Source organism: Electrona antarctica (genome assembly GCF_951216825.1).
Source record: "Electrona antarctica genome assembly, chromosome: 7".
Taxonomy (NCBI): Eukaryota; Metazoa; Chordata; class Actinopteri; order Myctophiformes; family Myctophidae; genus Electrona; species Electrona antarctica.
Window position 1 is genome coordinate 22,470,007 of NC_136812.1, and position 27,344 is coordinate 22,497,350.

The window sequence follows — 27,344 nt, forward strand, 5'->3', positions numbered from 1 at the left end:
TAGTTTAGCTGAAAACCAAATGAGTTGTCCTTTAAACTATTTACTTAAATAAACACAAAATGAGCTTGTTACCCTTTAAACGTCTTAAACCTTTGTGAAAACAAAATTAATTATTTTAACCCTTTATCATGAAATACAAAAATGACTTAATTATGCCTTTAAACCCTTTAGTTTGGTAAAACACAAAATTGCAATCTTAATGCAAACACCTTTATATAAACCTTTAAACTCTGTTCACTTGCTTAAGTGAGTCATTTAAATTCTTCTTATACTATCCAGCAATGTAACAACTGCAAATACCAGCTCATTAGAAAGATCCCAAAAACGTGTAGGCTAAGCTCAATATGCAAGGTTAATAGATCTGAGTCCTTGTTGCAATTTCCAAGTTTAACCGCTTCCCACACCACCTTTAACTTGAGGATTGTGGTAGGGAACTTCTTGGCTGTCACTCGAAACGTTGCTCTTTCGACACAGTCTATCGCCGTTGCTTTGCACTGGCTATGCCGAGTTGCCGACACCTACTTTGTGGGCTTTGCGTATCTGAAGGCTGGATCCTCTTGCGTTGTCACCCGCGGAGGTTGTCGTCTCTCCTACCCGCGTTGAGCAGGTGTAGGTGTGCGCACGTGCATGCGTGCATGCGTGTGTTTACACAATATATAGTGTAACTACTATATCAATGAATTTATAAACATGAATGTATTAATGTTAAGACAAGTCTCTTGTTTTGTTTGTTTGTATGTTTCTGCTATTTGTTTTCCAATCTGTAACTTACTGGTTAAACATTCTTGAAATGCTTGTATGCCAAAAATCATAAACAGATGTTTAAAAAAAAAAAGAAAAGACAAGGCTATGTTTTTTCTGGCTGTGAGTACGCACACAATACAGCAATATACAGTCTAACTACTTGTCATATATTTTATAATGTAGTATCCTTAGACATTGTGTACCTCATACACTGCCAGATCTATCCCAGCATATGGAATAATGCCTATAATATTTGGAATGTAGCCTTTGTAGAATGCCTTCACGCCTTCTTTCTTGAGGATTTTCTTTCCACAGTCAAACATTCCAGTGTACTGTCCAGTCTTCCCCAGAGTCAGCCTGGTTTTCATCACCTGCATTGGTGCATTGAAGCGCCCAACCCCAGTTCTTAGGCGGTTTAGTGTGGTCCATTGCTGGCGAGGTAGGTCATCTCCAGCTATGGCACCAGCTCCTGGTTCCCAGATGTACCGGTGCATGCGGGAGGGCCCGGCTGACTCCCACTCCTGCTTCCACGCTGCTGCAAGCCATGCATCTCTGGAGATGTCCTCAGGGATGGAGTTGAGCATCTCCTGTGCTGCCCTGTTGTAGGGGTGACGAGACCTGAGTCTGCTTGGAGGCGCTGGAGTTGTGGTGGTGCCATGCAGGATGTGCCAGTCCTGCTTTTGGGCTTTCCTGGCCAGGACGAGGGTGGCAGCCTCCCGTCGGAGGCCGGCCGGCTAATGCTGACCGCTGGTATGACCTTCATGAAGTTGGGCAGGATGCCGCGGTAGAGTCCAAAGAACCCCTCCTTTTCTACAATCTTCTTCACCATCGTGGTCATGTTCACTTGCTCTGAGCCCTCAATAGATGCTGAGAAGGTAAGGAGTCAAAAGGTTAATGAACATACACGACAAACTGTCCAGATCTGAGGTAAATTCAGACTCATTAAATTAAAATATATGCAATTGAAGTACTTTTGTCCCACACCACTTACTGTCACAGTGAATTCAACTTTGTGTAATTGATATATTTTTTTAAATAACACAGGTGTTGAAAACTAGCACTCGCGATAATACACCAAGGCTTACAGTGTAAGCAATGCATCTACAAATTGTACAATTGTGCAATGTGATGTCCATATCAAATAAATAAACATTGCTATGGAAAAACAGGGAGACCCCTGAATTGAACAAACACTATAGTAGTCCGGCAGCAGACAGGCTTCTTTTGTTTAAAGTGGGAAATGTGGTATATAGTATTTTTTATTGGCTTAAAATATTGTCTATATACACATACATTCACGAATCCACTTGCTGACCGGCTGTTAGTATTGGGCAATCTTTTTAATAGGGGTTTCTTGTGACCCTACCATTAACATCCTATGGCTGGCAAAAATGTCAAATTTTCCTTTTGCTTTAAGTAGCATGTGACATGTCAAACTAGTTTTTCATGATTCTAAATCCATTCCAAGCATTAGTTTTGCACAAAATACACTCCTAGGCCTAAAAGCAGCCATAGCCACTTGCCCAAATGTGCCCAAAATGTGTATTTTGTGCAAAACTAATGCTCGGAATGGAATGGTCACATGCTACTTAAAGCAAAAGGAAAGTTTGACATTTTTGCCTGCCATAGTAGGATGTTAATGGTAGGGTCACAAGAAACCCCTATAAAAGAAAAATCCCAATACTTCCAGCCGGTCAGCAAGTGGATTCATGGATGTATGTATATAGACAATATTTTAGGCCAATAAAAAAAGACTATACCAAATTTCCCACCCGTCCACCTCGGCTGCCGGACTATAGTATAGATCAGGGTTACCCAATTAACTTTCCTCAAGGGCCATATTTTGACTAGGGTACCAGGCTGGGGGCAGAGTCCGCACGCACGAGGTCTTGCCCTGAAAATTCATTTTCAGGGCAAGACCCCATTTGAAAAGGATGCCCAGTTTGACATGCATATGCTACTGACCCCCATTTAATGCCATTTATATCTGGGACCTTCCAGGGGCCACAAGGGGGCGCTCCGCGGGCCACCTATTGGGGAACCCTGGTATAGATTGTTCAATAACGGGGTTCTCCGTGTTTCTCCAACACTTTAACAGAAAATATATTTCCAGATCGGAAGACCAATTTTATCCACTAGAAGAGAGAACCCATACAGCAAGGTTACCCAATTCATTTTCCTCAAGGGCCATATTTTGACTAGGGTACCAGGCTGGGGGCCGAGTCCGCACGCACAAGGTCTTGCCCTGAAAATTCATTTTCAGGGCAAGACCCCATTTGAAAAGGATGCCCAGTTTGACATGCATAGGCTACTGACCCCCATTTAATGCCATTTATATCTGGGACCTTCCAGGGGCCACAAGGGGGCGCTCCGCAGGCCACCTATTGGGGAACCCTGGTATAGATTGTTCAATAACGGGGTTCTCCGTGTTTCTCCAACACTTTAACAGAAAATATATTTCCAGATCGGAAGACCAATTTTATCCACTAGAAGAGAGAACCCATACAGCATAGAACAAGAGAAAAGAAAACAGAATTGGAACTATAACATTTAAGCTGAAACATTCTTTGTTGGGTTCTCTCTCCTGATTGGCTGAAATTTGCAACCCACCTGAAAATGTATTTTATGAAACGGAGATAGAGCTGCCTAGTCTGTTGCACTCGCTTGAAACTCCCAATGCAAAGCATTGTTTTTAAAACTAGTGTAGTTCACAAATCAACATCATTAGAAAATGACAAAGTTAGATAAAATGTGGAAGACATTTCTTTCCACTATGTCCCATTCGAAGTGCATTGCCTTAAATGTAACAAGCATCACTATTCAAAAGAAAGGAAACTTGGAGAGACACTTTGGAACAGCACAATAGTGCGTTTATCAGGATGGCATTATAGCGAAAGAGAAACTATTAACAACTAGAGCAGTGCCTGGCCTACTTGGAACGATGCAAGTTAGAAATGCATGCTCCACCCAGTTATAATGTCTGCGTCCCTTTTATGGCCATATATGGAGTTCTTCACAGGCATGCCCAAATATGGAGTCTATGCAGATGTCAGAACCACATTGTGATGTCAGAACAGGCCAGCTCCATATATGGTGATATAGGGGTGATCAGGTGTGATTAATTGGCTAATTTGGGCCCTGTCCAGAGGCTGGACAGAGGCCTTTTGGTCCGACCGACTCAAAGCCGGGAACTGCAGTCCCTGTGGTGGAACGCGTGTGTCCAATTTGAAGTCGGTGGGGCGAACAGTTGAGTTAGAAATAAATAATTACCATCAGAATATAGAGCTTTAACATTTTAACAAAAAATGTAAACAAAAAAATAACAAAGCACCTTTAATGTTGTACCTTTTACTTATAATCCAATATGACAGACCATTCAAATTGTAAACCGCATAGAAAGAACCCCAAGGTATCAGCCTGTGGTGGATGTCTTACCTGCAGCTTGCATCCTGGTGCGGATCAGAGCGAGAGGGTAGCTGGCCAGTTGGCCACAAGTGCTGGAGATGGTACCACAGGCCAGCAGCACCATAATCCCAGGGTTGCATGTGTCTTTGGCATAGCGGGACAGCCAGGCATTTTTTAAGCTCTAGAGATGGTAGGCAGAAAGAATTTTGGGAAATCAGATTATGCCCAAGTTATAGTAGTTGCAAGCCATATATACAGAATCAGTTGGAGAAATCAAAACTATAATACATGTGTAGGTGTGCGCACGTGCATGCGTGTGTTTACACAATATATAGTGTAACTACTATATCAATGAATTTATAAACATGAATGTATTAATGTTAAGACAAGTCTCTTGTTTTGTTTGTTTGTATGTTTCTGCTATTTGTTTTCCAATCTGTAACTTACTGGTTAAACATTCTTGAAATGCTTGTATGCCAAAAATCATAAACAGATGTTTAAAAAAAAAAAAAAAGACAAGGCTATGTTTTTTCTGGCTGTGAGTACGCACACAATACAGCAATATACAGTCTAACTACTTGTCATATATTTTATAATGTAGTATCCTTAGACATTGTGTACCTCATACACTGCCAGATCTATCCCAGCATATGGAATAATGCCTATAATATTTGGAATGTAGCCTTTGTAGAATGCCTTCACGCCTTCTTTCTTGAGGATTTTCTTTCCACAGTCAAACATTCCAGTGTACTGTCCAGTCTTCCCCAGAGTCAGCCTGGTTTTCATCACCTGCATTGGTGCATTGAAGCGCCCAACCCCAGTTCTTAGGCGGTTTAGTGTGGTCCATTGCTGGCGAGGTAGGTCATCTCCAGCTATGGCACCAGCTCCTGGTTCCCAGATGTACCGGTGCATGCGGGAGGGCCCGGCTGACTCCCACTCCTGCTTCCACGCTGCTGCAAGCCATGCATCTCTGGAGATGTCCTCAGGGATGGAGTTGAGCATCTCCTGTGCTGCCCTGTTGTAGGGGTGACGAGACCTGAGTCTGCTTGGAGGCGCTGGAGTTGTGGTGGTGCCATGCAGGATGTGCCAGTCCTGCTTTTGGGCTTTCCTGGCCAGGACGAGGGTGGCAGCCTCCCGTCGGAGGCCGGCCGGCTAATGCTGACCGCTGGTATGACCTTCATGAAGTTGGGCAGGATGCCGCGGTAGAGTCCAAAGAACCCCTCCTTTTCTACAATCTTCTTCACCATCGTGGTCATGTTCACTTGCTCTGAGCCCTCAATAGGTGCTGAGAAGGTAAGGAGTCAAAAGGTTAATGAACATACACGACAAACTGTCCAGATCTGAGGTAAATTCAGACTCATTAAATTAAAATATATGCAATTGAAGTACTTTTGTCCCACACCACTTACTGTCACAGTGAATTCAACTTTGTGTAATTGATATATTTTTTTAAATAACACAGGTGTTGAAAACTAGCACTCGCGATAATACACCAAGGCTTACAGTGTAAGCAATGCATCTACAAATTGTACAATTGTGCAATGTGATGTCCATATCAAATAAATAAACATTGCTATGGAAAAACAGGGAGAGTTAGTTCTCCTTTAACCTTCTTAGTTTAGCTGAAAACCAAATGAGTTGTCCTTTAAACTATTTACTTAAATAAACACAAAATGAGCTTGTTACCCTTTAAACGTCTTAAACCTTTGTGAAAACAAAATTAATTATTTTAACCCTTTATCATGAAATACAAAAATGACTTAATTATGCCTTTAAACCCTTTAGTTTGGTAAAACACAAAATTGCAATCTTAATGCAAACACCTTTATATAAACCTTTAAACTCTGTTCACTTGCTTAAGTGAGTCATTTAAATTCTTCTTATACTATCCAGCAATGTAACAACTGCAAATACCAGCTCATTAGAAAGATCCCAAAAACGTGTAGGCTAAGCTCAATATGCAAGGTTAATAGATCTGAGTCCTTGTTGCAATTTCCAAGTTTAACCGCTTCCCACACCACCTTTAACTTGAGGATTGTGGTAGGGAACTTCTTGGCTGTCACTCGAAACGTTGCTCTTTCGACACAGTCTATCGCCGTTGCTTTGCACTGGCTATGCCGAGTTGCCGACACCTACTTTGTGGGCTTTGCGTATCTGAAGGCTGGATCCTCTTGCGTTGTCACCCGCGGAGGTTGTCGTCTCTCCTACCCGCGTTGAGCAGGTGTAGGTGTGCGCACGTGCATGCGTGCATGCGTGTGTTTACACAATATATAGTGTAACTACTATATCAATGAATTTATAAACATGAATGTATTAATGTTAAGACAAGTCTCTTGTTTTGTTTGTTTGTATGTTTCTGCTATTTGTTTTCCAATCTGTAACTTACTGGTTAAACATTCTTGAAATGCTTGTATGCCAAAAATCATAAACAGATGTTTAAAAAAAAAAAGAAAAGACAAGGCTATGTTTTTTCTGGCTGTGAGTACGCACACAATACAGCAATATACAGTCTAACTACTTGTCATATATTTTATAATGTAGTATCCTTAGACATTGTGTACCTCATACACTGCCAGATCTATCCCAGCATATGGAATAATGCCTATAATATTTGGAATGTAGCCTTTGTAGAATGCCTTCACGCCTTCTTTCTTGAGGATTTTCTTTCCACAGTCAAACATTCCAGTGTACTGTCCAGTCTTCCCCAGAGTCAGCCTGGTTTTCATCACCTGCATTGGTGCATTGAAGCGCCCAACCCCAGTTCTTAGGCGGTTTAGTGTGGTCCATTGCTGGCGAGGTAGGTCATCTCCAGCTATGGCACCAGCTCCTGGTTCCCAGATGTACCGGTGCATGCGGGAGGGCCCGGCTGACTCCCACTCCTGCTTCCACGCTGCTGCAAGCCATGCATCTCTGGAGATGTCCTCAGGGATGGAGTTGAGCATCTCCTGTGCTGCCCTGTTGTAGGGGTGACGAGACCTGAGTCTGCTTGGAGGCGCTGGAGTTGTGGTGGTGCCATGCAGGATGTGCCAGTCCTGCTTTTGGGCTTTCCTGGCCAGGACGAGGGTGGCAGCCTCCCGTCGGAGGCCGGCCGGCTAATGCTGACCGCTGGTATGACCTTCATGAAGTTGGGCAGGATGCCGCGGTAGAGTCCAAAGAACCCCTCCTTTTCTACAATCTTCTTCACCATCGTGGTCATGTTCACTTGCTCTGAGCCCTCAATAGATGCTGAGAAGGTAAGGAGTCAAAAGGTTAATGAACATACACGACAAACTGTCCAGATCTGAGGTAAATTCAGACTCATTAAATTAAAATATATGCAATTGAAGTACTTTTGTCCCACACCACTTACTGTCACAGTGAATTCAACTTTGTGTAATTGATATATTTTTTTAAATAACACAGGTGTTGAAAACTAGCACTCGCGATAATACACCAAGGCTTACAGTGTAAGCAATGCATCTACAAATTGTACAATTGTGCAATGTGATGTCCATATCAAATAAATAAACATTGCTATGGAAAAACAGGGAGAGTTAGTTCTCCTTTAACCTTCTTAGTTTAGCTGAAAACCAAATGAGTTGTCCTTTAAACTATTTACTTAAATAAACACAAAATGAGCTTGTTACCCTTTAAACGTCTTAAACCTTTGTGAAAACAAAATTAATTATTTTAACCCTTTATCATGAAATACAAAAATGACTTAATTATGCCTTTAAACCCTTTAGTTTGGTAAAACACAAAATTGCAATCTTAATGCAAACACCTTTATATAAACCTTTAAACTCTGTTCACTTGCTTAAGTGAGTCATTTAAATTCTTCTTATACTATCCAGCAATGTAACAACTGCAAATACCAGCTCATTAGAAAGATCCCAAAAACGTGTAGGCTAAGCTCAATATGCAAGGTTAATAGATCTGAGTCCTTGTTGCAATTTCCAAGTTTAACCGCTTCCCACACCACCTTTAACTTGAGGATTGTGGTAGGGAACTTCTTGGCTGTCACTCGAAACGTTGCTCTTTCGACACAGTCTATCGCCGTTGCTTTGCACTGGCTATGCCGAGTTGCCGACACCTACTTTGTGGGCTTTGCGTATCTGAAGGCTGGATCCTCTTGCGTTGTCACCCGCGGAGGTTGTCGTCTCTCCTACCCGCGTTGAGCAGGTGTAGGTGTGCGCACGTGCATGCGTGCATGCGTGTGTTTACACAATATATAGTGTAACTACTATATCAATGAATTTATAAACATGAATGTATTAATGTTAAGACAAGTCTCTTGTTTTGTTTGTTTGTATGTTTCTGCTATTTGTTTTCCAATCTGTAACTTACTGGTTAAACATTCTTGAAATGCTTGTATGCCAAAAATCATAAACAGATGTTTAAAAAAAAAAAGAAAAGACAAGGCTATGTTTTTTCTGGCTGTGAGTACGCACACAATACAGCAATATACAGTCTAACTACTTGTCATATATTTTATAATGTAGTATCCTTAGACATTGTGTACCTCATACACTGCCAGATCTATCCCAGCATATGGAATAATGCCTATAATATTTGGAATGTAGCCTTTGTAGAATGCCTTCACGCCTTCTTTCTTGAGGATTTTCTTTCCACAGTCAAACATTCCAGTGTACTGTCCAGTCTTCCCCAGAGTCAGCCTGGTTTTCATCACCTGCATTGGTGCATTGAAGCGCCCAACCCCAGTTCTTAGGCGGTTTAGTGTGGTCCATTGCTGGCGAGGTAGGTCATCTCCAGCTATGGCACCAGCTCCTGGTTCCCAGATGTACCGGTGCATGCGGGAGGGCCCGGCTGACTCCCACTCCTGCTTCCACGCTGCTGCAAGCCATGCATCTCTGGAGATGTCCTCAGGGATGGAGTTGAGCATCTCCTGTGCTGCCCTGTTGTAGGGGTGACGAGACCTGAGTCTGCTTGGAGGCGCTGGAGTTGTGGTGGTGCCATGCAGGATGTGCCAGTCCTGCTTTTGGGCTTTCCTGGCCAGGACGAGGGTGGCAGCCTCCCGTCGGAGGCCGGCCGGCTAATGCTGACCGCTGGTATGACCTTCATGAAGTTGGGCAGGATGCCGCGGTAGAGTCCAAAGAACCCCTCCTTTTCTACAATCTTCTTCACCATCGTGGTCATGTTCACTTGCTCTGAGCCCTCAATAGATGCTGAGAAGGTAAGGAGTCAAAAGGTTAATGAACATACACGACAAACTGTCCAGATCTGAGGTAAATTCAGACTCATTAAATTAAAATATATGCAATTGAAGTACTTTTGTCCCACACCACTTACTGTCACAGTGAATTCAACTTTGTGTAATTGATATATTTTTTTAAATAACACAGGTGTTGAAAACTAGCACTCGCGATAATACACCAAGGCTTACAGTGTAAGCAATGCATCTACAAATTGTACAATTGTGCAATGTGATGTCCATATCAAATAAATAAACATTGCTATGGAAAAACAGGGAGAGTTAGTTCTCCTTTAACCTTCTTAGTTTAGCTGAAAACCAAATGAGTTGTCCTTTAAACTATTTACTTAAATAAACACAAAATGAGCTTGTTACCCTTTAAACGTCTTAAACCTTTGTGAAAACAAAATTAATTATTTTAACCCTTTATCATGAAATACAAAAATGACTTAATTATGCCTTTAAACCCTTTAGTTTGGTAAAACACAAAATTGCAATCTTAATGCAAACACCTTTATATAAACCTTTAAACTCTGTTCACTTGCTTAAGTGAGTCATTTAAATTCTTCTTATACTATCCAGCAATGTAACAACTGCAAATACCAGCTCATTAGAAAGATCCCAAAAACGTGTAGGCTAAGCTCAATATGCAAGGTTAATAGATCTGAGTCCTTGTTGCAATTTCCAAGTTTAACCGCTTCCCACACCACCTTTAACTTGAGGATTGTGGTAGGGAACTTCTTGGCTGTCACTCGAAACGTTGCTCTTTCGACACAGTCTATCGCCGTTGCTTTGCACTGGCTATGCCGAGTTGCCGACACCTACTTTGTGGGCTTTGCGTATCTGAAGGCTGGATCCTCTTGCGTTGTCACCCGCGGAGGTTGTCGTCTCTCCTACCCGCGTTGAGCAGGTGTAGGTGTGCGCACGTGCATGCGTGCATGCGTGTGTTTACACAATATATAGTGTAACTACTATATCAATGAATTTATAAACATGAATGTATTAATGTTAAGACAAGTCTCTTGTTTTGTTTGTTTGTATGTTTCTGCTATTTGTTTTCCAATCTGTAACTTACTGGTTAAACATTCTTGAAATGCTTGTATGCCAAAAATCATAAACAGATGTTTAAAAAAAAAAAGAAAAGACAAGGCTATGTTTTTTCTGGCTGTGAGTACGCACACAATACAGCAATATACAGTCTAACTACTTGTCATATATTTTATAATGTAGTATCCTTAGACATTGTGTACCTCATACACTGCCAGATCTATCCCAGCATATGGAATAATGCCTATAATATTTGGAATGTAGCCTTTGTAGAATGCCTTCACGCCTTCTTTCTTGAGGATTTTCTTTCCACAGTCAAACATTCCAGTGTACTGTCCAGTCTTCCCCAGAGTCAGCCTGGTTTTCATCACCTGCATTGGTGCATTGAAGCGCCCAACCCCAGTTCTTAGGCGGTTTAGTGTGGTCCATTGCTGGCGAGGTAGGTCATCTCCAGCTATGGCACCAGCTCCTGGTTCCCAGATGTACCGGTGCATGCGGGAGGGCCCGGCTGACTCCCACTCCTGCTTCCACGCTGCTGCAAGCCATGCATCTCTGGAGATGTCCTCAGGGATGGAGTTGAGCATCTCCTGTGCTGCCCTGTTGTAGGGGTGACGAGACCTGAGTCTGCTTGGAGGCGCTGGAGTTGTGGTGGTGCCATGCAGGATGTGCCAGTCCTGCTTTTGGGCTTTCCTGGCCAGGACGAGGGTGGCAGCCTCCCGTCGGAGGCCGGCCGGCTAATGCTGACCGCTGGTATGACCTTCATGAAGTTGGGCAGGATGCCGCGGTAGAGTCCAAAGAACCCCTCCTTTTCTACAATCTTCTTCACCATCGTGGTCATGTTCACTTGCTCTGAGCCCTCAATAGATGCTGAGAAGGTAAGGAGTCAAAAGGTTAATGAACATACACGACAAACTGTCCAGATCTGAGGTAAATTCAGACTCATTAAATTAAAATATATGCAATTGAAGTACTTTTGTCCCACACCACTTACTGTCACAGTGAATTCAACTTTGTGTAATTGATATATTTTTTTAAATAACACAGGTGTTGAAAACTAGCACTCGCGATAATACACCAAGGCTTACAGTGTAAGCAATGCATCTACAAATTGTACAATTGTGCAATGTGATGTCCATATCAAATAAATAAACATTGCTATGGAAAAACAGGGAGAGTTAGTTCTCCTTTAACCTTCTTAGTTTAGCTGAAAACCAAATGAGTTGTCCTTTAAACTATTTACTTAAATAAACACAAAATGAGCTTGTTACCCTTTAAACGTCTTAAACCTTTGTGAAAACAAAATTAATTATTTTAACCCTTTATCATGAAATACAAAAATGACTTAATTATGCCTTTAAACCCTTTAGTTTGGTAAAACACAAAATTGCAATCTTAATGCAAACACCTTTATATAAACCTTTAAACTCTGTTCACTTGCTTAAGTGAGTCATTTAAATTCTTCTTATACTATCCAGCAATGTAACAACTGCAAATACCAGCTCATTAGAAAGATCCCAAAAACGTGTAGGCTAAGCTCAATATGCAAGGTTAATAGATCTGAGTCCTTGTTGCAATTTCCAAGTTTAACCGCTTCCCACACCACCTTTAACTTGAGGATTGTGGTAGGGAACTTCTTGGCTGTCACTCGAAACGTTGCTCTTTCGACACAGTCTATCGCCGTTGCTTTGCACTGGCTATGCCGAGTTGCCGACACCTACTTTGTGGGCTTTGCGTATCTGAAGGCTGGATCCTCTTGCGTTGTCACCCGCGGAGGTTGTCGTCTCTCCTACCCGCGTTGAGCAGGTGTAGGTGTGCGCACGTGCATGCGTGCATGCGTGTGTTTACACAATATATAGTGTAACTACTATATCAATGAATTTATAAACATGAATGTATTAATGTTAAGACAAGTCTCTTGTTTTGTTTGTTTGTATGTTTCTGCTATTTGTTTTCCAATCTGTAACTTACTGGTTAAACATTCTTGAAATGCTTGTATGCCAAAAATCATAAACAGATGTTTAAAAAAAAAAAGAAAAGACAAGGCTATGTTTTTTCTGGCTGTGAGTACGCACACAATACAGCAATATACAGTCTAACTACTTGTCATATATTTTATAATGTAGTATCCTTAGACATTGTGTACCTCATACACTGCCAGATCTATCCCAGCATATGGAATAATGCCTATAATATTTGGAATGTAGCCTTTGTAGAATGCCTTCACGCCTTCTTTCTTGAGGATTTTCTTTCCACAGTCAAACATTCCAGTGTACTGTCCAGTCTTCCCCAGAGTCAGCCTGGTTTTCATCACCTGCATTGGTGCATTGAAGCGCCCAACCCCAGTTCTTAGGCGGTTTAGTGTGGTCCATTGCTGGCGAGGTAGGTCATCTCCAGCTATGGCACCAGCTCCTGGTTCCCAGATGTACCGGTGCATGCGGGAGGGCCCGGCTGACTCCCACTCCTGCTTCCACGCTGCTGCAAGCCATGCATCTCTGGAGATGTCCTCAGGGATGGAGTTGAGCATCTCCTGTGCTGCCCTGTTGTAGGGGTGACGAGACCTGAGTCTGCTTGGAGGCGCTGGAGTTGTGGTGGTGCCATGCAGGATGTGCCAGTCCTGCTTTTGGGCTTTCCTGGCCAGGACGAGGGTGGCAGCCTCCCGTCGGAGGCCGGCCGGCTAATGCTGACCGCTGGTATGACCTTCATGAAGTTGGGCAGGATGCCGCGGTAGAGTCCAAAGAACCCCTCCTTTTCTACAATCTTCTTCACCATCGTGGTCATGTTCACTTGCTCTGAGCCCTCAATAGATGCTGAGAAGGTAAGGAGTCAAAAGGTTAATGAACATACACGACAAACTGTCCAGATCTGAGGTAAATTCAGACTCATTAAATTAAAATATATGCAATTGAAGTACTTTTGTCCCACACCACTTACTGTCACAGTGAATTCAACTTTGTGTAATTGATATATTTTTTTAAATAACACAGGTGTTGAAAACTAGCACTCGCGATAATACACCAAGGCTTACAGTGTAAGCAATGCATCTACAAATTGTACAATTGTGCAATGTGATGTCCATATCAAATAAATAAACATTGCTATGGAAAAACAGGGAGACCCCTGAATTGAACAAACACTATAGTAGTCCGGCAGCAGACAGGCTTCTTTTGTTTAAAGTGGGAAATGTGGTATATAGTATTTTTTATTGGCCTAAAATATTGTCTATATACACATACATTCACGAATCCACTTGCTGACCGGCTGTTAGTATTGGGCAATCTTTTTAATAGGGGTTTCTTGTGACCCTACCATTAACATCCTATGGCTGGCAAAAATGTCAAATTTTCCTTTTGCTTTAAGTAGCATGTGACATGTCAAACTAGTTTTTCATGATTCTAAATCCATTCCAAGCATTAGTTTTGCACAAAATACACTCCTAGGCCTAAAAGCAGCCATAGCCACTTGCCCAAATGTGCCCAAAATGTGTATTTTGTGCAAAACTAATGCTCGGAATGGAATGGTCACATGCTACTTAAAGCAAAAGGAAAGTTTGACATTTTTGCCTGCCATAGTAGGATGTTAATGGTAGGGTCACAAGAAACCCCTATAAAAGAAAAATCCCAATACTTCCAGCCGGTCAGCAAGTGGATTCATGGATGTATGTATATAGACAATATTTTAGGCCAATAAAAAAAGACTATACCAAATTTCCCACCCGTCCACCTCGGCTGCCGGACTATAGTATAGATCAGGGTTACCCAATTAACTTTCCTCAAGGGCCATATTTTGACTAGGGTACCAGGCTGGGGGCAGAGTCCGCACGCACGAGGTCTTGCCCTGAAAATTCATTTTCAGGGCAAGACCCCATTTGAAAAGGATGCCCAGTTTGACATGCATATGCTACTGACCCCCATTTAATGCCATTTATATCTGGGACCTTCCAGGGGCCACAAGGGGGCGCTCCGCGGGCCACCTATTGGGGAACCCTGGTATAGATTGTTCAATAACGGGGTTCTCCGTGTTTCTCCAACACTTTAACAGAAAATATATTTCCAGATCGGAAGACCAATTTTATCCACTAGAAGAGAGAACCCATACAGCAAGGTTACCCAATTCATTTTCCTCAAGGGCCATATTTTGACTAGGGTACCAGGCTGGGGGCCGAGTCCGCACGCACAAGGTCTTGCCCTGAAAATTCATTTTCAGGGCAAGACCCCATTTGAAAAGGATGCCCAGTTTGACATGCATAGGCTACTGACCCCCATTTAATGCCATTTATATCTGGGACCTTCCAGGGGCCACAAGGGGGCGCTCCGCAGGCCACCTATTGGGGAACCCTGTGTAGCACTAGTGTCACTGTATCACAGGCAACTAATGGTTATGCTACTGGACTAGTATAGACGCTTCTAGATTCGTAAGGAGTGGTGGAAATAAATAGACCAGAGACAAGAGCTTAAATGTAGTAAGCCGGCAGTTTTACTGAAGATAGAAAAAAGCAAAAAAATAGTATGCATACAACTATTTACAATGGTGGAGGTAGGTAGGTGAATATTCATCCAAAACCCTAGTTTAATCCTTTCCTTATTTAGAGTAGGCTTTCAGGTTTAGTTCCTATTAGTTTGTTAACTAAATGTTTGGTTCACTTTAGTCAAACTAATATTATTTCCAATTTATGACCGGTCAGTCTTTATCCTATTTTTAATAGCCTATTTTAACAGGTAAGTCCTATTTAATTGTTAGCTATTTTATCTTTCTGAGTTAACTCTTATTTTTCAGGTGACAGGTAAGTAACCTTTAACACTTTTCTTTTCACAGATATCAAGGTAAATACACTTTAGAAAATAAAACAATTCCCTTTGTGTGTCAATCAAAAATATCCTTAATTGACGTAAATCAAGTAAGTATAAATGGAAGAAAAATATCCTTGTTAGGAAAATCAGGCAAATATCAATCAAAAATCCCTTTTCTAGTAAAGTCAGGAAAGTACCTTTAAACTCCCCTTTTAAAAGTTAAATGACCTTTAAGTTCAACCTTTACAGAAAAAATAAATAAAATGTCAAAGTCCAAAAACAAAACAAAAACAATCAATTAGTTCTCAAAAACAGTAGTGCAATATTGTCAACGCTTCAAATGAAATGATGTACACACTTTGTAATGTATTCTTTCTTCCCTTGTAGGTTTGTGTAATGTGTAACTTGTGTCCAAAAGTCTCTGTTCAAAAATGTCAGTTCAAAAGTCTTATAATCAATGCAGTTCAATCAATGTTCAATGAATCCAATTGTGTGAGTGAGATAATGCAGTTCAGTTCAATCAATCAATTCTCAATGTGAGTGAGACAGTTCAGTTCAAGGCAATCCAACTATGAGCATGAGAAAACTGTGTTTGGGTCAAACCGTGCAGAAGTTGCTGATGAAAACTTTCCAATGGTGAGTTGTCTCAAACCATGCAGGTAATTCTGATGAAAACTTTCCAGTCAGTGTAGATTAAGTTCTGGGTTAGCTCGCCATCTGATGACCAATGTGTGTGTCTTCCACTGCTACACAGTACACACACATGGAGGCATCCATCTTGTTTCTTTCTTTTCTGGAAATCTTTCTGTTGTCTTCAACTGGTAAAGTCACAAAGTTCGTTTTTTACACTCAAAACACTTCTCAACTTAGTCAGCTCCTCATAAACTCAAGTTGTACAGGAAACAAGACTTGAAATCACAAAATAACAACTCTAAACTGTCTTAAAGACGTTTTTCTGTCTCTCTGCTGCTGTTGCTGCTCACACTCTCTGCAGTTCCAATAATGGAGACTCTTAAAGGGGAAGTGCTCCTTTTATAGAAGGAGTGCATTTAAAGGGGAAAACGTTTTTAACCTCTCATAGAAAATGCTTCTGCATATCCTAGACACAACAGCACAAGCTTTTCACTTTTTAAAGAATGTATTATCATGAATGAACCAACTATTTATTGTTGTTTTTAAGAAATAGTAGATGCAATGAATTCACCATATTTATTTAATGCAGTATGACTTGCATTGGTCTAGTTGACTTTTATATTCATATAATTTACTATTTGAAACCTGGGTTACATACTCCCCTCCTTTCCTCATGCACGTCCCCGTGCATGATATTAATAGACTATATTGTTAAGTCTGAGTCTACGGGGCTCCAGGGAACATTTAAAGAGTCTGTAATCACTGTACTTAAGCTCTGGAACAGTGACTGGACTACAGTAACTAATGGGTTACCTAACTTAGGGTAAGTCAATTTCTTTGGGGGTTCTCTATGTCTACTGGACATTCTTGTGGGTTGTAAGTCGTCTTTGTCATTGTGGTCTCTAATGTTGGTATCTTCTTCTGTCTGTGCAGCATCAGGAACAGCATCCGCTTGTCCCTCATCATCCTCTTCTGTTCGTACAACATCAGGAACATCATCCTCTTGTGCCTTATCAACTTCTGTTTCAGGTTGATCATCAGTGTTCACGTTAGGTGAAGTAGCTTCTTCAGGGTTCACATCAGGTAATGTATGTTCAGGTAGGTTGCTTCCAGCAAGACTGATTTCAGGTAAGTTGCTTTCAGCAGGACTCAATTCAGGTAGGTTTAAGTCATAGTTTACCACTGGAACATTTTCAGAAATAGCTTCGGTTACTTCTTGCTCAACAGTGGATACTGGCATGAGTTGTGTCCCAGTGTTCCTTGTGACAGATTCGACCGTTTCCGGGGTAAGATCGAAACTCTGGGTTTCCACTACTAGGTCTCCATGACCATGAAGGTAAGTGAGATCATAATCTTCCAGGTCAGATTCTTGTCTTTCAGATTCATCTGAGCTTTCATCTCTTGGACTCTGACGAGTTTTTGGTCGTCTGGGTCTCTTTTCTGTGGTTGTTTCGACTTCAGCTGGAGTTGCAGGAAGGAAACCACATGGCAGTAACAGGTCTCTGTGAAGTGTCCGTAGTGGACCTTCTTTGGTTTCAGGTCTCACAACGTAGACTGGAACATTTCCGGACTTTTTCACTACGACATATATGTCTGTTTCCCACTTGTCTGCCAACTTATGTTTGCCTCGAAGTCGGACATTCCGAACCAAGACTCTATCGCCTTTTTCCAAGGTGGATTCAACAACATGTTTGTCAAACCTTGCTTTGTTACGGTCTGCCGTCTTCTTTGCGTTCTCCATTGCCACTTTGTAGCTTGCTTCAAGTTGGGATTTCAGGTTACGGACATATTGTGAGTGTGAGCCTGGCTGGTAATTGGCTGGCAAGCCGTAGGCTATGTCCACTGGCAATCTCGGTTGTCGCCCGAACATCAGTTCATAAGGTGTAAAACCAGTAACTTCATTTTTGGTACAATTGTAGGCATGTACTAATGGCTTAACATGCTCTCGCCAGTGACTCTTTTTCTTGTTCTCTAGGGTACCAAGCATATTCAGCAGAGTCCTGTTGAAACGCTCAACGGGGTTCCCTCTTGGGTGATACGGGGTGGTTCGAATCTTTTGAACGCCAGCTAGTTCACACAGTTCCTTTATGGTGCGAGACTCGAAATCTCTACCCTGATCGCTGTGTAGCCTCTCTGGAATTCCGTAATGGACGATGAATTGGTCCCATAAGCATTTGGCAACGGTCCGGGCCTTTTGGTTCGAGGTGGGGATGGCTACTGCGTACTTTGTAAAATGGTCTGTGATGACCAGGATGTCTTTCGTGTTGCTGGAATCTGGCTCCAGACTGAGGTAGTCCATGCATACCAGCTCGAGGGGTCTCGTGGCTGTGATGTTCACGAGGGGTGCAGCCTTCTGTGGCAAGACTTTACGCCGTATGCAGCGGTTACAGGTTCTGATTTTTGTCTCCACCTCTGCAGCCATTTTGGGCCAATAGAACCGTTTCCGAACAAGATCAAGGGTTCTCTCCACACCCATGTGGCCCATGTCGTCGTGTAGACTCTTTAAGACAGAGGGTCTCAAGTCTTCAGGCAACACAAGCTGGTAGTAACTTCGTGAACCCTCTTGTCGCTTCCTATACAAGACGCCATTTAAGACTTCAAGTTTGTTCAATTCTCTTAACAAGAGATAGAGTTCAGGGAGTTCTTTCCTGAGGGACGGTGGCGGTTTCTCTCCCGTCTCCAACTGTTTGAGCACTACTCGAATGCAGGTATCAGCTTGCTGTTTGTCTCTCAATTCAGCTGGCGTAAGCAGGGGAATGACAGGTAAGCCACCAAGCTGATCCTCCTCTTCAAAGCTTTCTGGGAGAGCGTTTGGATGGTGGGCAAGTGACACAACCAAAGTAGTGTTGGGTATTGTCTCTCCACGATCACTGTCGATCACTTGGTGGACTAAGTGCTTCTCGCAGATTGCTTTGACTGTGTCTCCATTCACATATTCAGGTTCCAACAAGTGTCTTTTTGTGAATTGTTCTATCCTCTCCAACTCTTTCCGTGATGTTTCATCATTAGGTAATCTGCTGTGTGGGCGTCTGGACAGCCCGTCTGCGTCCTGATTTAACTTCCCGGCTCTGTATTGTAGTTGGAAATCAAACGTTGACAGAGCAGACAACCATCTGTAGCTCGTAGCGTCGAGTTTAGCAGAGGTAAGGATGTATGTTAGTGGGTTGCTATCAGTGACAACTTGAAATGGGCATCCGTAGAGGTAATCCTGCAATTTTTCAGTCACTGCCCATTTGAGGGCAAGAAACTCCAATTTGTGAGCAGGATACCTTGATTCACAGCTTGACAGACCACGGCTTGCGTAGGCGATGACTCGCTTCTGTCCTTGTTGCTCCTGGTAGAGTGCAGCACCGAGACCTGAGGTGCTTGCATCCGTGTGTAAAACGTAGGGCAGCATAGGGTCAGCGAACCCAAGGATAGGAGCAGTTGTCAGCTTTTCAATTATGGTCTCAAATGCCGTCTGACAAGCAGAGGTCCATCTGTCATCGAAGAGGTCTTTTGGGTTGTGGTATTTCTTAGCACTTGCTGAGGCGTTAGTGCATTTTCTCAGCGGTGGGTATCCAGCTGTTAGTTCGTTGAGTGACTTGACAATCTTTGAATAGTCCTTTACGTATCTGCGAAAATAGCCGCAGAATCCAAGGAAGGTTCTCAATTCTTTGAGATTGTTGGGTCTTGGCCAGGTGTTCAGTGCTGCGATCTTCTCAGGGTCTGTTTCAATACCCTTCTCAGATATGATGTGGCCTAGATACCTTACAGAGCTCTGGAAGAACTTGCACTTCTCTGGTGAGAGTTTCAGGCCATACTCTTTCAGTCGGTCGAGCACACGCATCAACCTTTCCTCATGTTCTTCCAGCGTTGAGGAGAAAACGATCACGTCGTCCAGAAAGACTAGGGCTTGTTTCAAGTTCAGCTCTCCTATACAGCGCTCCATGAGCCTCTGGAACGTGCTAGGGGCGTTTGTTATCCCTTGAGGCATCCTGTTGAACTCGAAGAACCCTAGTGGGCAGACAAAGGCTGTTTTATGTTTGTCCACTTCCTCCATTTCAATCTGGTAGAAGCCAGACTTGAGATCCAACACTGAGAACCATTTGGATCCAGTCAACTTTGAGAATGATTCCTCAAGATTGGGTAAGGCGTAGGAGTCCTTCACCGTCTGAAGGTTCAGTTTTCTGTAGTCAATGCATAGTCTGACATCGCCACTCTTCTTCCTGACAACTACAATTGGCGAGGAGAACGGTGATTCAGACTCACGGATGACTTCTGCCTCAAGAAGTTGCTGGATATGGTTACGCACAGCTTCTATGTCTTGCGGGTGTATGGGCCTGGCCCTGTGTTTGAATGTTGTCTCGTTACTGAGGTTTATATGGTGCTTTATTTTGTCTGTGCGACCGAAGTCGAGATCATGTAGTGCGAACACCTCCGGCATCGAATTCAGCTTTTCGGTTATCCTCTCTTTCCACTCGCTGGGTACTGGAGATTCTCCAAAGTCAACGTTGAGTTTCGGCTTGTAGTCAGACTTTGTTGGGGAATCTGCGCCAAGAGATTTGATGGACTGGACACTTTGGATGGAATGTATCTCTGCTATCACAGCTTTTGGATGCAGTGTGATATCGTGGTCTGACTCGTTCTTCAGAATGACAGGTATGCAGCGTGACGACTTAGGTGGTAAACTTGTTAGGCCATTCGATACCAGCAAGCCGCCTGGCAAGGCTGATTTTGGGGACTCCACTGTCACCCACTTCACTGCATTCGATATCCTGCAGCTCACTGATCCTTCAAGGACTTTGGTCTGACCAGCTGCAACAGTCTCAGGGTCTCTGCAGTGCAGTCTGACTTCTCCCATGCTGGAATTTTCAGACTGTACTCTTCTGACTTCAAGGGTTTTCAAGACAACTTTGTAGCCGTATGGCAGTGACTCATAGTTCTGAGGTGCATTCTCTGCATAGTGTTCATACAGAACATCCAATGCGTTGGTGCCTATCAGCACCGATGATAGAGTGGAACATATGTCAGGCACAATCAGAGCTAATGTGGGGACTTCGATGTCTACTCCAAGTATGCTCTCTGGGAACGTGATGGTAACTTCGACATAGCCAAGGTATGGGACATCTTGACCATTCGCTCCCTCCACTTCAAGCAGGTTGTTCAATGAGTTAATAGGTAAATGAGACAGGTTTTCTTGGTAGAATGAATTGGGGATGGTCGTTACTTGAGAGCCTGTATCAAACAAGCAGCTGCAAGCTTGGTCGCTTATGGTAACTTGTGCAGTGCACTTGGCTCCAACCAGTCCTTTAGGGATAGTTACTGAATGTCGTTTGGCATTCGAACACTTGTTGGCGGTGCGCTGCTTCTGTTTGGGACACTTTGTCTGTGTTCCAGTTCCCGTTTGCCCCTCAACAGAAACTGCCTCTAGTTTAAATTATCAGGCTGTGAGGCGCCGTTCTCAACATCCCAAGCTAGCTGCTTTTCTGTCAGCTTCTTTCTTTTTGAGGAAACGAGAGTGGGGTTTGGTTCATTTTCACATTGGGGTTTGGTATGTCCATCCTCTCCACATCTGAAGCAATACCAGGGTTTTGGCCTTTTGCTTGTGTGGTTCTTTGCATCATGTCTGTGGGACTGCGGTTTCTGAGATGTGGGAGTGTTGACATGAGACTCTGTGGTAGCTGACTTTAGAGCTGCCGGTTTGGTTGATTTCTTACCGTCGCCTTTCTGGGTGATTCGTGTGAGCTGAGATTGTAGATTAGCTATCTGTCTTTTCAGATCTTGGATCTCAGAACCAGAATCAGGTGTCCATTGTGTTGGGGTGTAGTCTTCACACTGCACACTAGCACCTTGGTACTGGGATGATGCTTTTGGCTTTGATGCACTGAAATGCTGTTTCATGCGTGTTGCTTTGGACATTCTCTTGTTTTCTGCTGTGCGGAGTAACAGGAGAAGTTCAGCAAACGTAGGTGGGTTCTCTTTCCTTTGGTGACTATCCAACTGCAGTTCGGATAGTAAGGCATTGTCCCAGCAACCTCTAACAAACTGCCTTAGGAGTTGCCGGTCAAGGTCGCTTGCACCTACACCTCCCCTCCTGAAGGTGGTGTTTAGCATCACCTGCAGCCTCTGAAGATAAGCCGATGGTTTCTCACCAGCCGGTTCTTGCCACGTATTCAGGTACTTTGCAAAGAGGTCGTCTCCATCTTCAACAGTGCTAAAAGCAGAGTCCAAGATCTCCAAATATATATTTGGGGGAGATTCCGGTGGCAAGTGTTTCACTAAGTCAATAGCAGGTGAGGAGAGGCTTTCAAGGAGCTTGCGTGATTTGTGTAGGTCTGATTGTCTTGTGTCTTTCAGAAGAAGCTCCACATTAGAACGCCATGTCTCGTAATCCACTTCATTGTTGGGCTGAGGACAGCGCCCAGAGAAGGGTCTCAGTCTCAGGGAGGTGTGCATCTGCATGGCAGAGTCTTCATTTCTTACTATGTGCTCAACTATCACCTTCTGCACTTCAGGTGGGTTGACCACGGAAAGGTTCAGAGCAGCCTGTATTTTTTCTTTGGAGGGGACTGGTTGTGAAGACCAGTTCCGATCTGGTTGAACACGTTGCTCAGTAGCTGTACTGGGTAGAGGGCTACCATGTTCCGCACTTTCCTGGGTATCAGGCGATTGAATGCCTTCACTGTGGGCTTCTGTGTCGTCGAGGTGGACAGCTTCACCGATGACAGACAGTTCTTCTCTGAGGATAGCAGCAAAGTCCTTACCAGCTAGTCTTGCTATCCGTTTTAACTCTGAGAGGTAAGTCTGGGTAGCTGTCTTGCTAACTGTGGGCGTATAAACATCTGATAAGGCCCTGATCTGGATTGTGAGTTCAGCCTGAGTTTCACTTTGGAAGCTATGGGGCAATGGCGAAAGTGACAGTAGAGCTGAACCACTTGAGTATTCCACTATAGCGTGTCCATGGAATTCTGACTTGGGGTTGTCAATTTTGATTGTTCTCTCAATCAAGCCATGCTTGTTTAGAAAATCATATAGCTCTTCATCTGCTTTTGTGTTAGCAAATCTGGCATCAAGTAGAACACAGTTTGGGATTTTTACTCCTGATGTCTGAATTACCTCCTCCATCATTAAACTGTTTAATGTCTCTGGTCTCTAAGTTTATTACTAGCTTATTAGCTTATTACCACTCCTGGCTAGCTCGCCAAGATTTATGTAGCACTAGTGTCACTGTATCACAGGCAACTAATGGTTATGCTACTGGACTAGTATAGACGCTTCTAGATTCGTAAGGAGTGGTGGAAATAAATAGACCAGAGACAAGAGCTTAAATGTAGTAAGCCGGCAGTTTTACTGAAGATAGAAAAAAGCAAAAAAATAGTATGCATACAACTATTTACAATGGTGGAGGTAGGTAGGTGAATATTCATCCAAAACCCTAGTTTAATCCTTTCCTTATTTAGAGTAGGCTTTCAGGTTTAGTTCCTATTAGTTTGTTAACTAAATGTTTGGTTCACTTTAGTCAAACTAATATTATTTCCAATTTATGACCGGTCAGTCTTTATCCTATTTTTAATAGCCTATTTTAACAGGTAAGTCCTATTTAATTGTTAGCTATTTTATTTTACTTTCTGAGTTAACTCTTATTTTTCAGGTGACAGGTAAGTAACCTTTAACACTTTTCTTTTCACAGATATCAAGGTAAATACACTTTAGAAAATAAAACAATTCCCTTTGTGTGTCAATCAAAAATATCCTTAATTGACGTAAATCAAGTAAGTATAAATGCAAGAAAAATATCCTTGTTAGGAAAATCAGGCAAATATCAATCAAAAATCCCTTTTCTAGTAAAGTCAGGAAAGTACCTTTAAACTCCCCTTTTAAAAGTTAAATGACCTTTAAGTTCAACCTTTACAGAAAAAATAAATAAAATGTCAAAGTCCAAAAACAAAACAAAAACAATCAATTAGTTCTCAAAAACAGTAGTGCAATATTGTCAACGCTTCAAATGAAATGATGTACACACTTTGTAATGTATTCTTTCTTCCCTTGTAGGTTTGTGTAATGTGTAACTTGTGTCCAAAAGTCTCTGTTCAAAAATGTCAGTTCAAAAGTCTTATAATCAATGCAGTTCAATCAATGTTCAATGAATCCAATTGTGTGAGTGAGATAATGCAGTTCAGTTCAATCAATCAATTCTCAATGTGAGTGAGACAGTTCAGTTCAAGGCAATCCAACTATGAGCATGAGAAAACTGTGTTTGGGTCAAACCGTGCAGAAGTTGCTGATGAAAACTTTCCAATGGTGAGTTGTCTCAAACCATGCAGGTAATTCTGATGAAAACTTTCCAGTCAGTGTAGATTAAGTTCTGGGTTAGCTCGCCATCTGATGACCAATGTGTGTGTCTTCCACTGCTACACAGTACACACACATGGAGGCATCCATCTTGTTTCTTTCTTTTCTGGAAATCTTTCTGTTGTCTTCAACTGGTAAAGTCACAAAGTTCGTTTTTTACACTCAAAACACTTCTCAACTTAGTCAGCTCCTCATAAACTCAAGTTGTACAGGAAACAAGACTTGAAATCACAAAATAACAACTCTAAACTGTCTTAAAGACGTTTTTCTGTCTCTCTGCTGCTGTTGCTGCTCACACTCTCTGCAGTTCCAATAATGGAGACTCTTAAAGGGGAAGTGCTCCTTTTATAGAAGGAGTGCATTTAAAGGGGAAAACGTTTTTAACCTCTCATAGAAAATGCTTCTGCATATCCTAGACACAACAGCACAAGCTTTTCACTTTTTAAAGAATGTATTATCATGAATGAACCAACTATTTATTGTTGTTTTTAAGAAATAGTAGATGCAATGAATTCACCATATTTATTTAATGCAGTATGACTTGCATTGGTCTAGTTGACTTTTATATTCATATAATTTACTATTTGAAACCTGGGTTACACCTGGTATAGATTGTTCAATAACGGGGTTCTCCGTGTTTCTCCAACACTTTAACAGAAAATATATTTCCAGATCGGAAGACCAATTTTATCCACTAGAAGAGAGAACCCATACAGCATAGAACAAGAGAAAAGAAAACAGAATTGGAACTATAACATTTAAGCTGAAACATTCTTTGTTGGGTTCTCTCTCCTGATTGGCTGAAATTTGCAACCCACCTGAAAATGTATTTTATGAAACGGAGATAGAGCTGCCTAGTCTGTTGCACTCGCTTGAAACTCCCAATGCAAAGCATTGTTTTTAAAACTAGTGTAGTTCACAAATCAACATCATTAGAAAATGACAAAGTTAGATAAAATGTGGAAGACATTTCTTTCCACTATGTCCCATTCGAAGTGCATTGCCTTAAATGTAACAAGCATCACTATTCAAAAGAAAGGAAACTTGGAGAGACACTTTGGAACAGCACAATAGTGCGTTTATCAGGATGGCATTATAGCGAAAGAGAAACTATTAACAACTAGAGCAGTGCCTGGCCTACTTGGAACGATGCAAGTTAGAAATGCATGCTCCACCCAGTTATAATGTCTGCGTCCCTTTTATGGCCATATATGGAGTTCTTCACAGGCATGCCCAAATATGGAGTCTATGCAGATGTCAGAACCACATTGTGATGTCAGAACAGGCCAGCTCCATATATGGTGATATAGGGGTGATCAGGTGTGATTAATTGGCTAATTTGGGCCCTGTCCAGAGGCTGGACAGAGGCCTTTTGGTCCGACCGACTCAAAGCCGGGAACTGCAGTCCCTGTGGTGGAACGCGTGTGTCCAATTTGAAGTCGGTGGGGCGAACAGTTGAGTTAGAAATAAATAATTACCATCAGAATATAGAGCTTTAACATTTTAACAAAAAATGTAAACAAAAAAATAACAAAGCACCTTTAATGTTGTACCTTTTACTTATAATCCAATATGACAGACCATTCAAATTGTAAACCGCATAGAAAGAACCCCAAGGTATCAGCCTGTGGTGGATGTCTTACCTGCAGCTTGCATCCTGGTGCGGATCAGAGCGAGAGGGTAGCTGGCCAGTTGGCCACAAGTGCTGGAGATGGTACCACAGGCCAGCAGCACCATAATCCCAGGGTTGCATGTGTCTTTGGCATAGCGGGACAGCCAGGCATTTTTTAAGCTCTAGAGATGGTAGGCAGAAAGAATTTTGGGAAATCAGATTATGCCCAAGTTATAGTAGTTGCAAGCCATATATACAGAATCAGTTGGAGAAATCAAAACTATAATACATGTGTAGGTGTGCGCACGTGCATGCGTGTGTTTACACAATATATAGTGTAACTACTATATCAATGAATTTATAAACATGAATGTATTAATGTTAAGACAAGTCTCTTGTTTTGTTTGTTTGTATGTTTCTGCTATTTGTTTTCCAATCTGTAACTTACTGGTTAAACATTCTTGAAATGCTTGTATGCCAAAAATCATAAACAGATGTTTAAAAAAAAAAAAAAAGACAAGGCTATGTTTTTTCTGGCTGTGAGTACGCACACAATACAGCAATATACAGTCTAACTACTTGTCATATATTTTATAATGTAGTATCCTTAGACATTGTGTACCTCATACACTGCCAGATCTATCCCAGCATATGGAATAATGCCTATAATATTTGGAATGTAGCCTTTGTAGAATGCCTTCACGCCTTCTTTCTTGAGGATTTTCTTTCCACAGTCAAACATTCCAGTGTACTGTCCAGTCTTCCCCAGAGTCAGCCTGGTTTTCATCACCTGCATTGGTGCATTGAAGCGCCCAACCCCAGTTCTTAGGCGGTTTAGTGTGGTCCATTGCTGGCGAGGTAGGTCATCTCCAGCTATGGCACCAGCTCCTGGTTCCCAGATGTACCGGTGCATGCGGGAGGGCCCGGCTGACTCCCACTCCTGCTTCCACGCTGCTGCAAGCCATGCATCTCTGGAGATGTCCTCAGGGATGGAGTTGAGCATCTCCTGTGCTGCCCTGTTGTAGGGGTGACGAGACCTGAGTCTGCTTGGAGGCGCTGGAGTTGTGGTGGTGCCATGCAGGATGTGCCAGTCCTGCTTTTGGGCTTTCCTGGCCAGGACGAGGGTGGCAGCCTCCCGTCGGAGGCCGGCCGGCTAATGCTGACCGCTGGTATGACCTTCATGAAGTTGGGCAGGATGCCGCGGTAGAGTCCAAAGAACCCCTCCTTTTCTACAATCTTCTTCACCATCGTGGTCATGTTCACTTGCTCTGAGCCCTCAATAGGTGCTGAGAAGGTAAGGAGTCAAAAGGTTAATGAACATACACGACAAACTGTCCAGATCTGAGGTAAATTCAGACTCATTAAATTAAAATATATGCAATTGAAGTACTTTTGTCCCACACCACTTACTGTCACAGTGAATTCAACTTTGTGTAATTGATATATTTTTTTAAATAACACAGGTGTTGAAAACTAGCACTCGCGATAATACACCAAGGCTTACAGTGTAAGCAATGCATCTACAAATTGTACAATTGTGCAATGTGATGTCCATATCAAATAAATAAACATTGCTATGGAAAAACAGGGA

The 27,344-nt window shown here is 42.4% G+C and overlaps 1 protein-coding gene across 1 annotated transcript; it reads right to left on the bottom strand.

Annotated features, from left to right (window-relative positions):
- Positions 1-498: 498 nt before the first annotated feature.
- On the bottom strand, positions 499-27,001 carry LOC306926174 (mitochondrial adenyl nucleotide antiporter SLC25A24-like; the record flags this gene model as incomplete). The annotated part of the gene is made up of 9 exons (XM_079505437.1): positions 499-590; positions 1,414-1,611; positions 4,180-4,330; positions 4,771-4,938; positions 5,313-5,434; positions 12,997-13,194; positions 25,785-25,935; positions 26,376-26,543; positions 26,918-27,001. The coding sequence occupies 9 exons, from the start codon at positions 26,999-27,001 to the stop codon at positions 499-501; spliced, it is 1,332 nt and encodes a 443-aa protein (XP_079361563.1).
- Between the last annotated feature and the right edge of the window lie 343 nt (positions 27,002-27,344).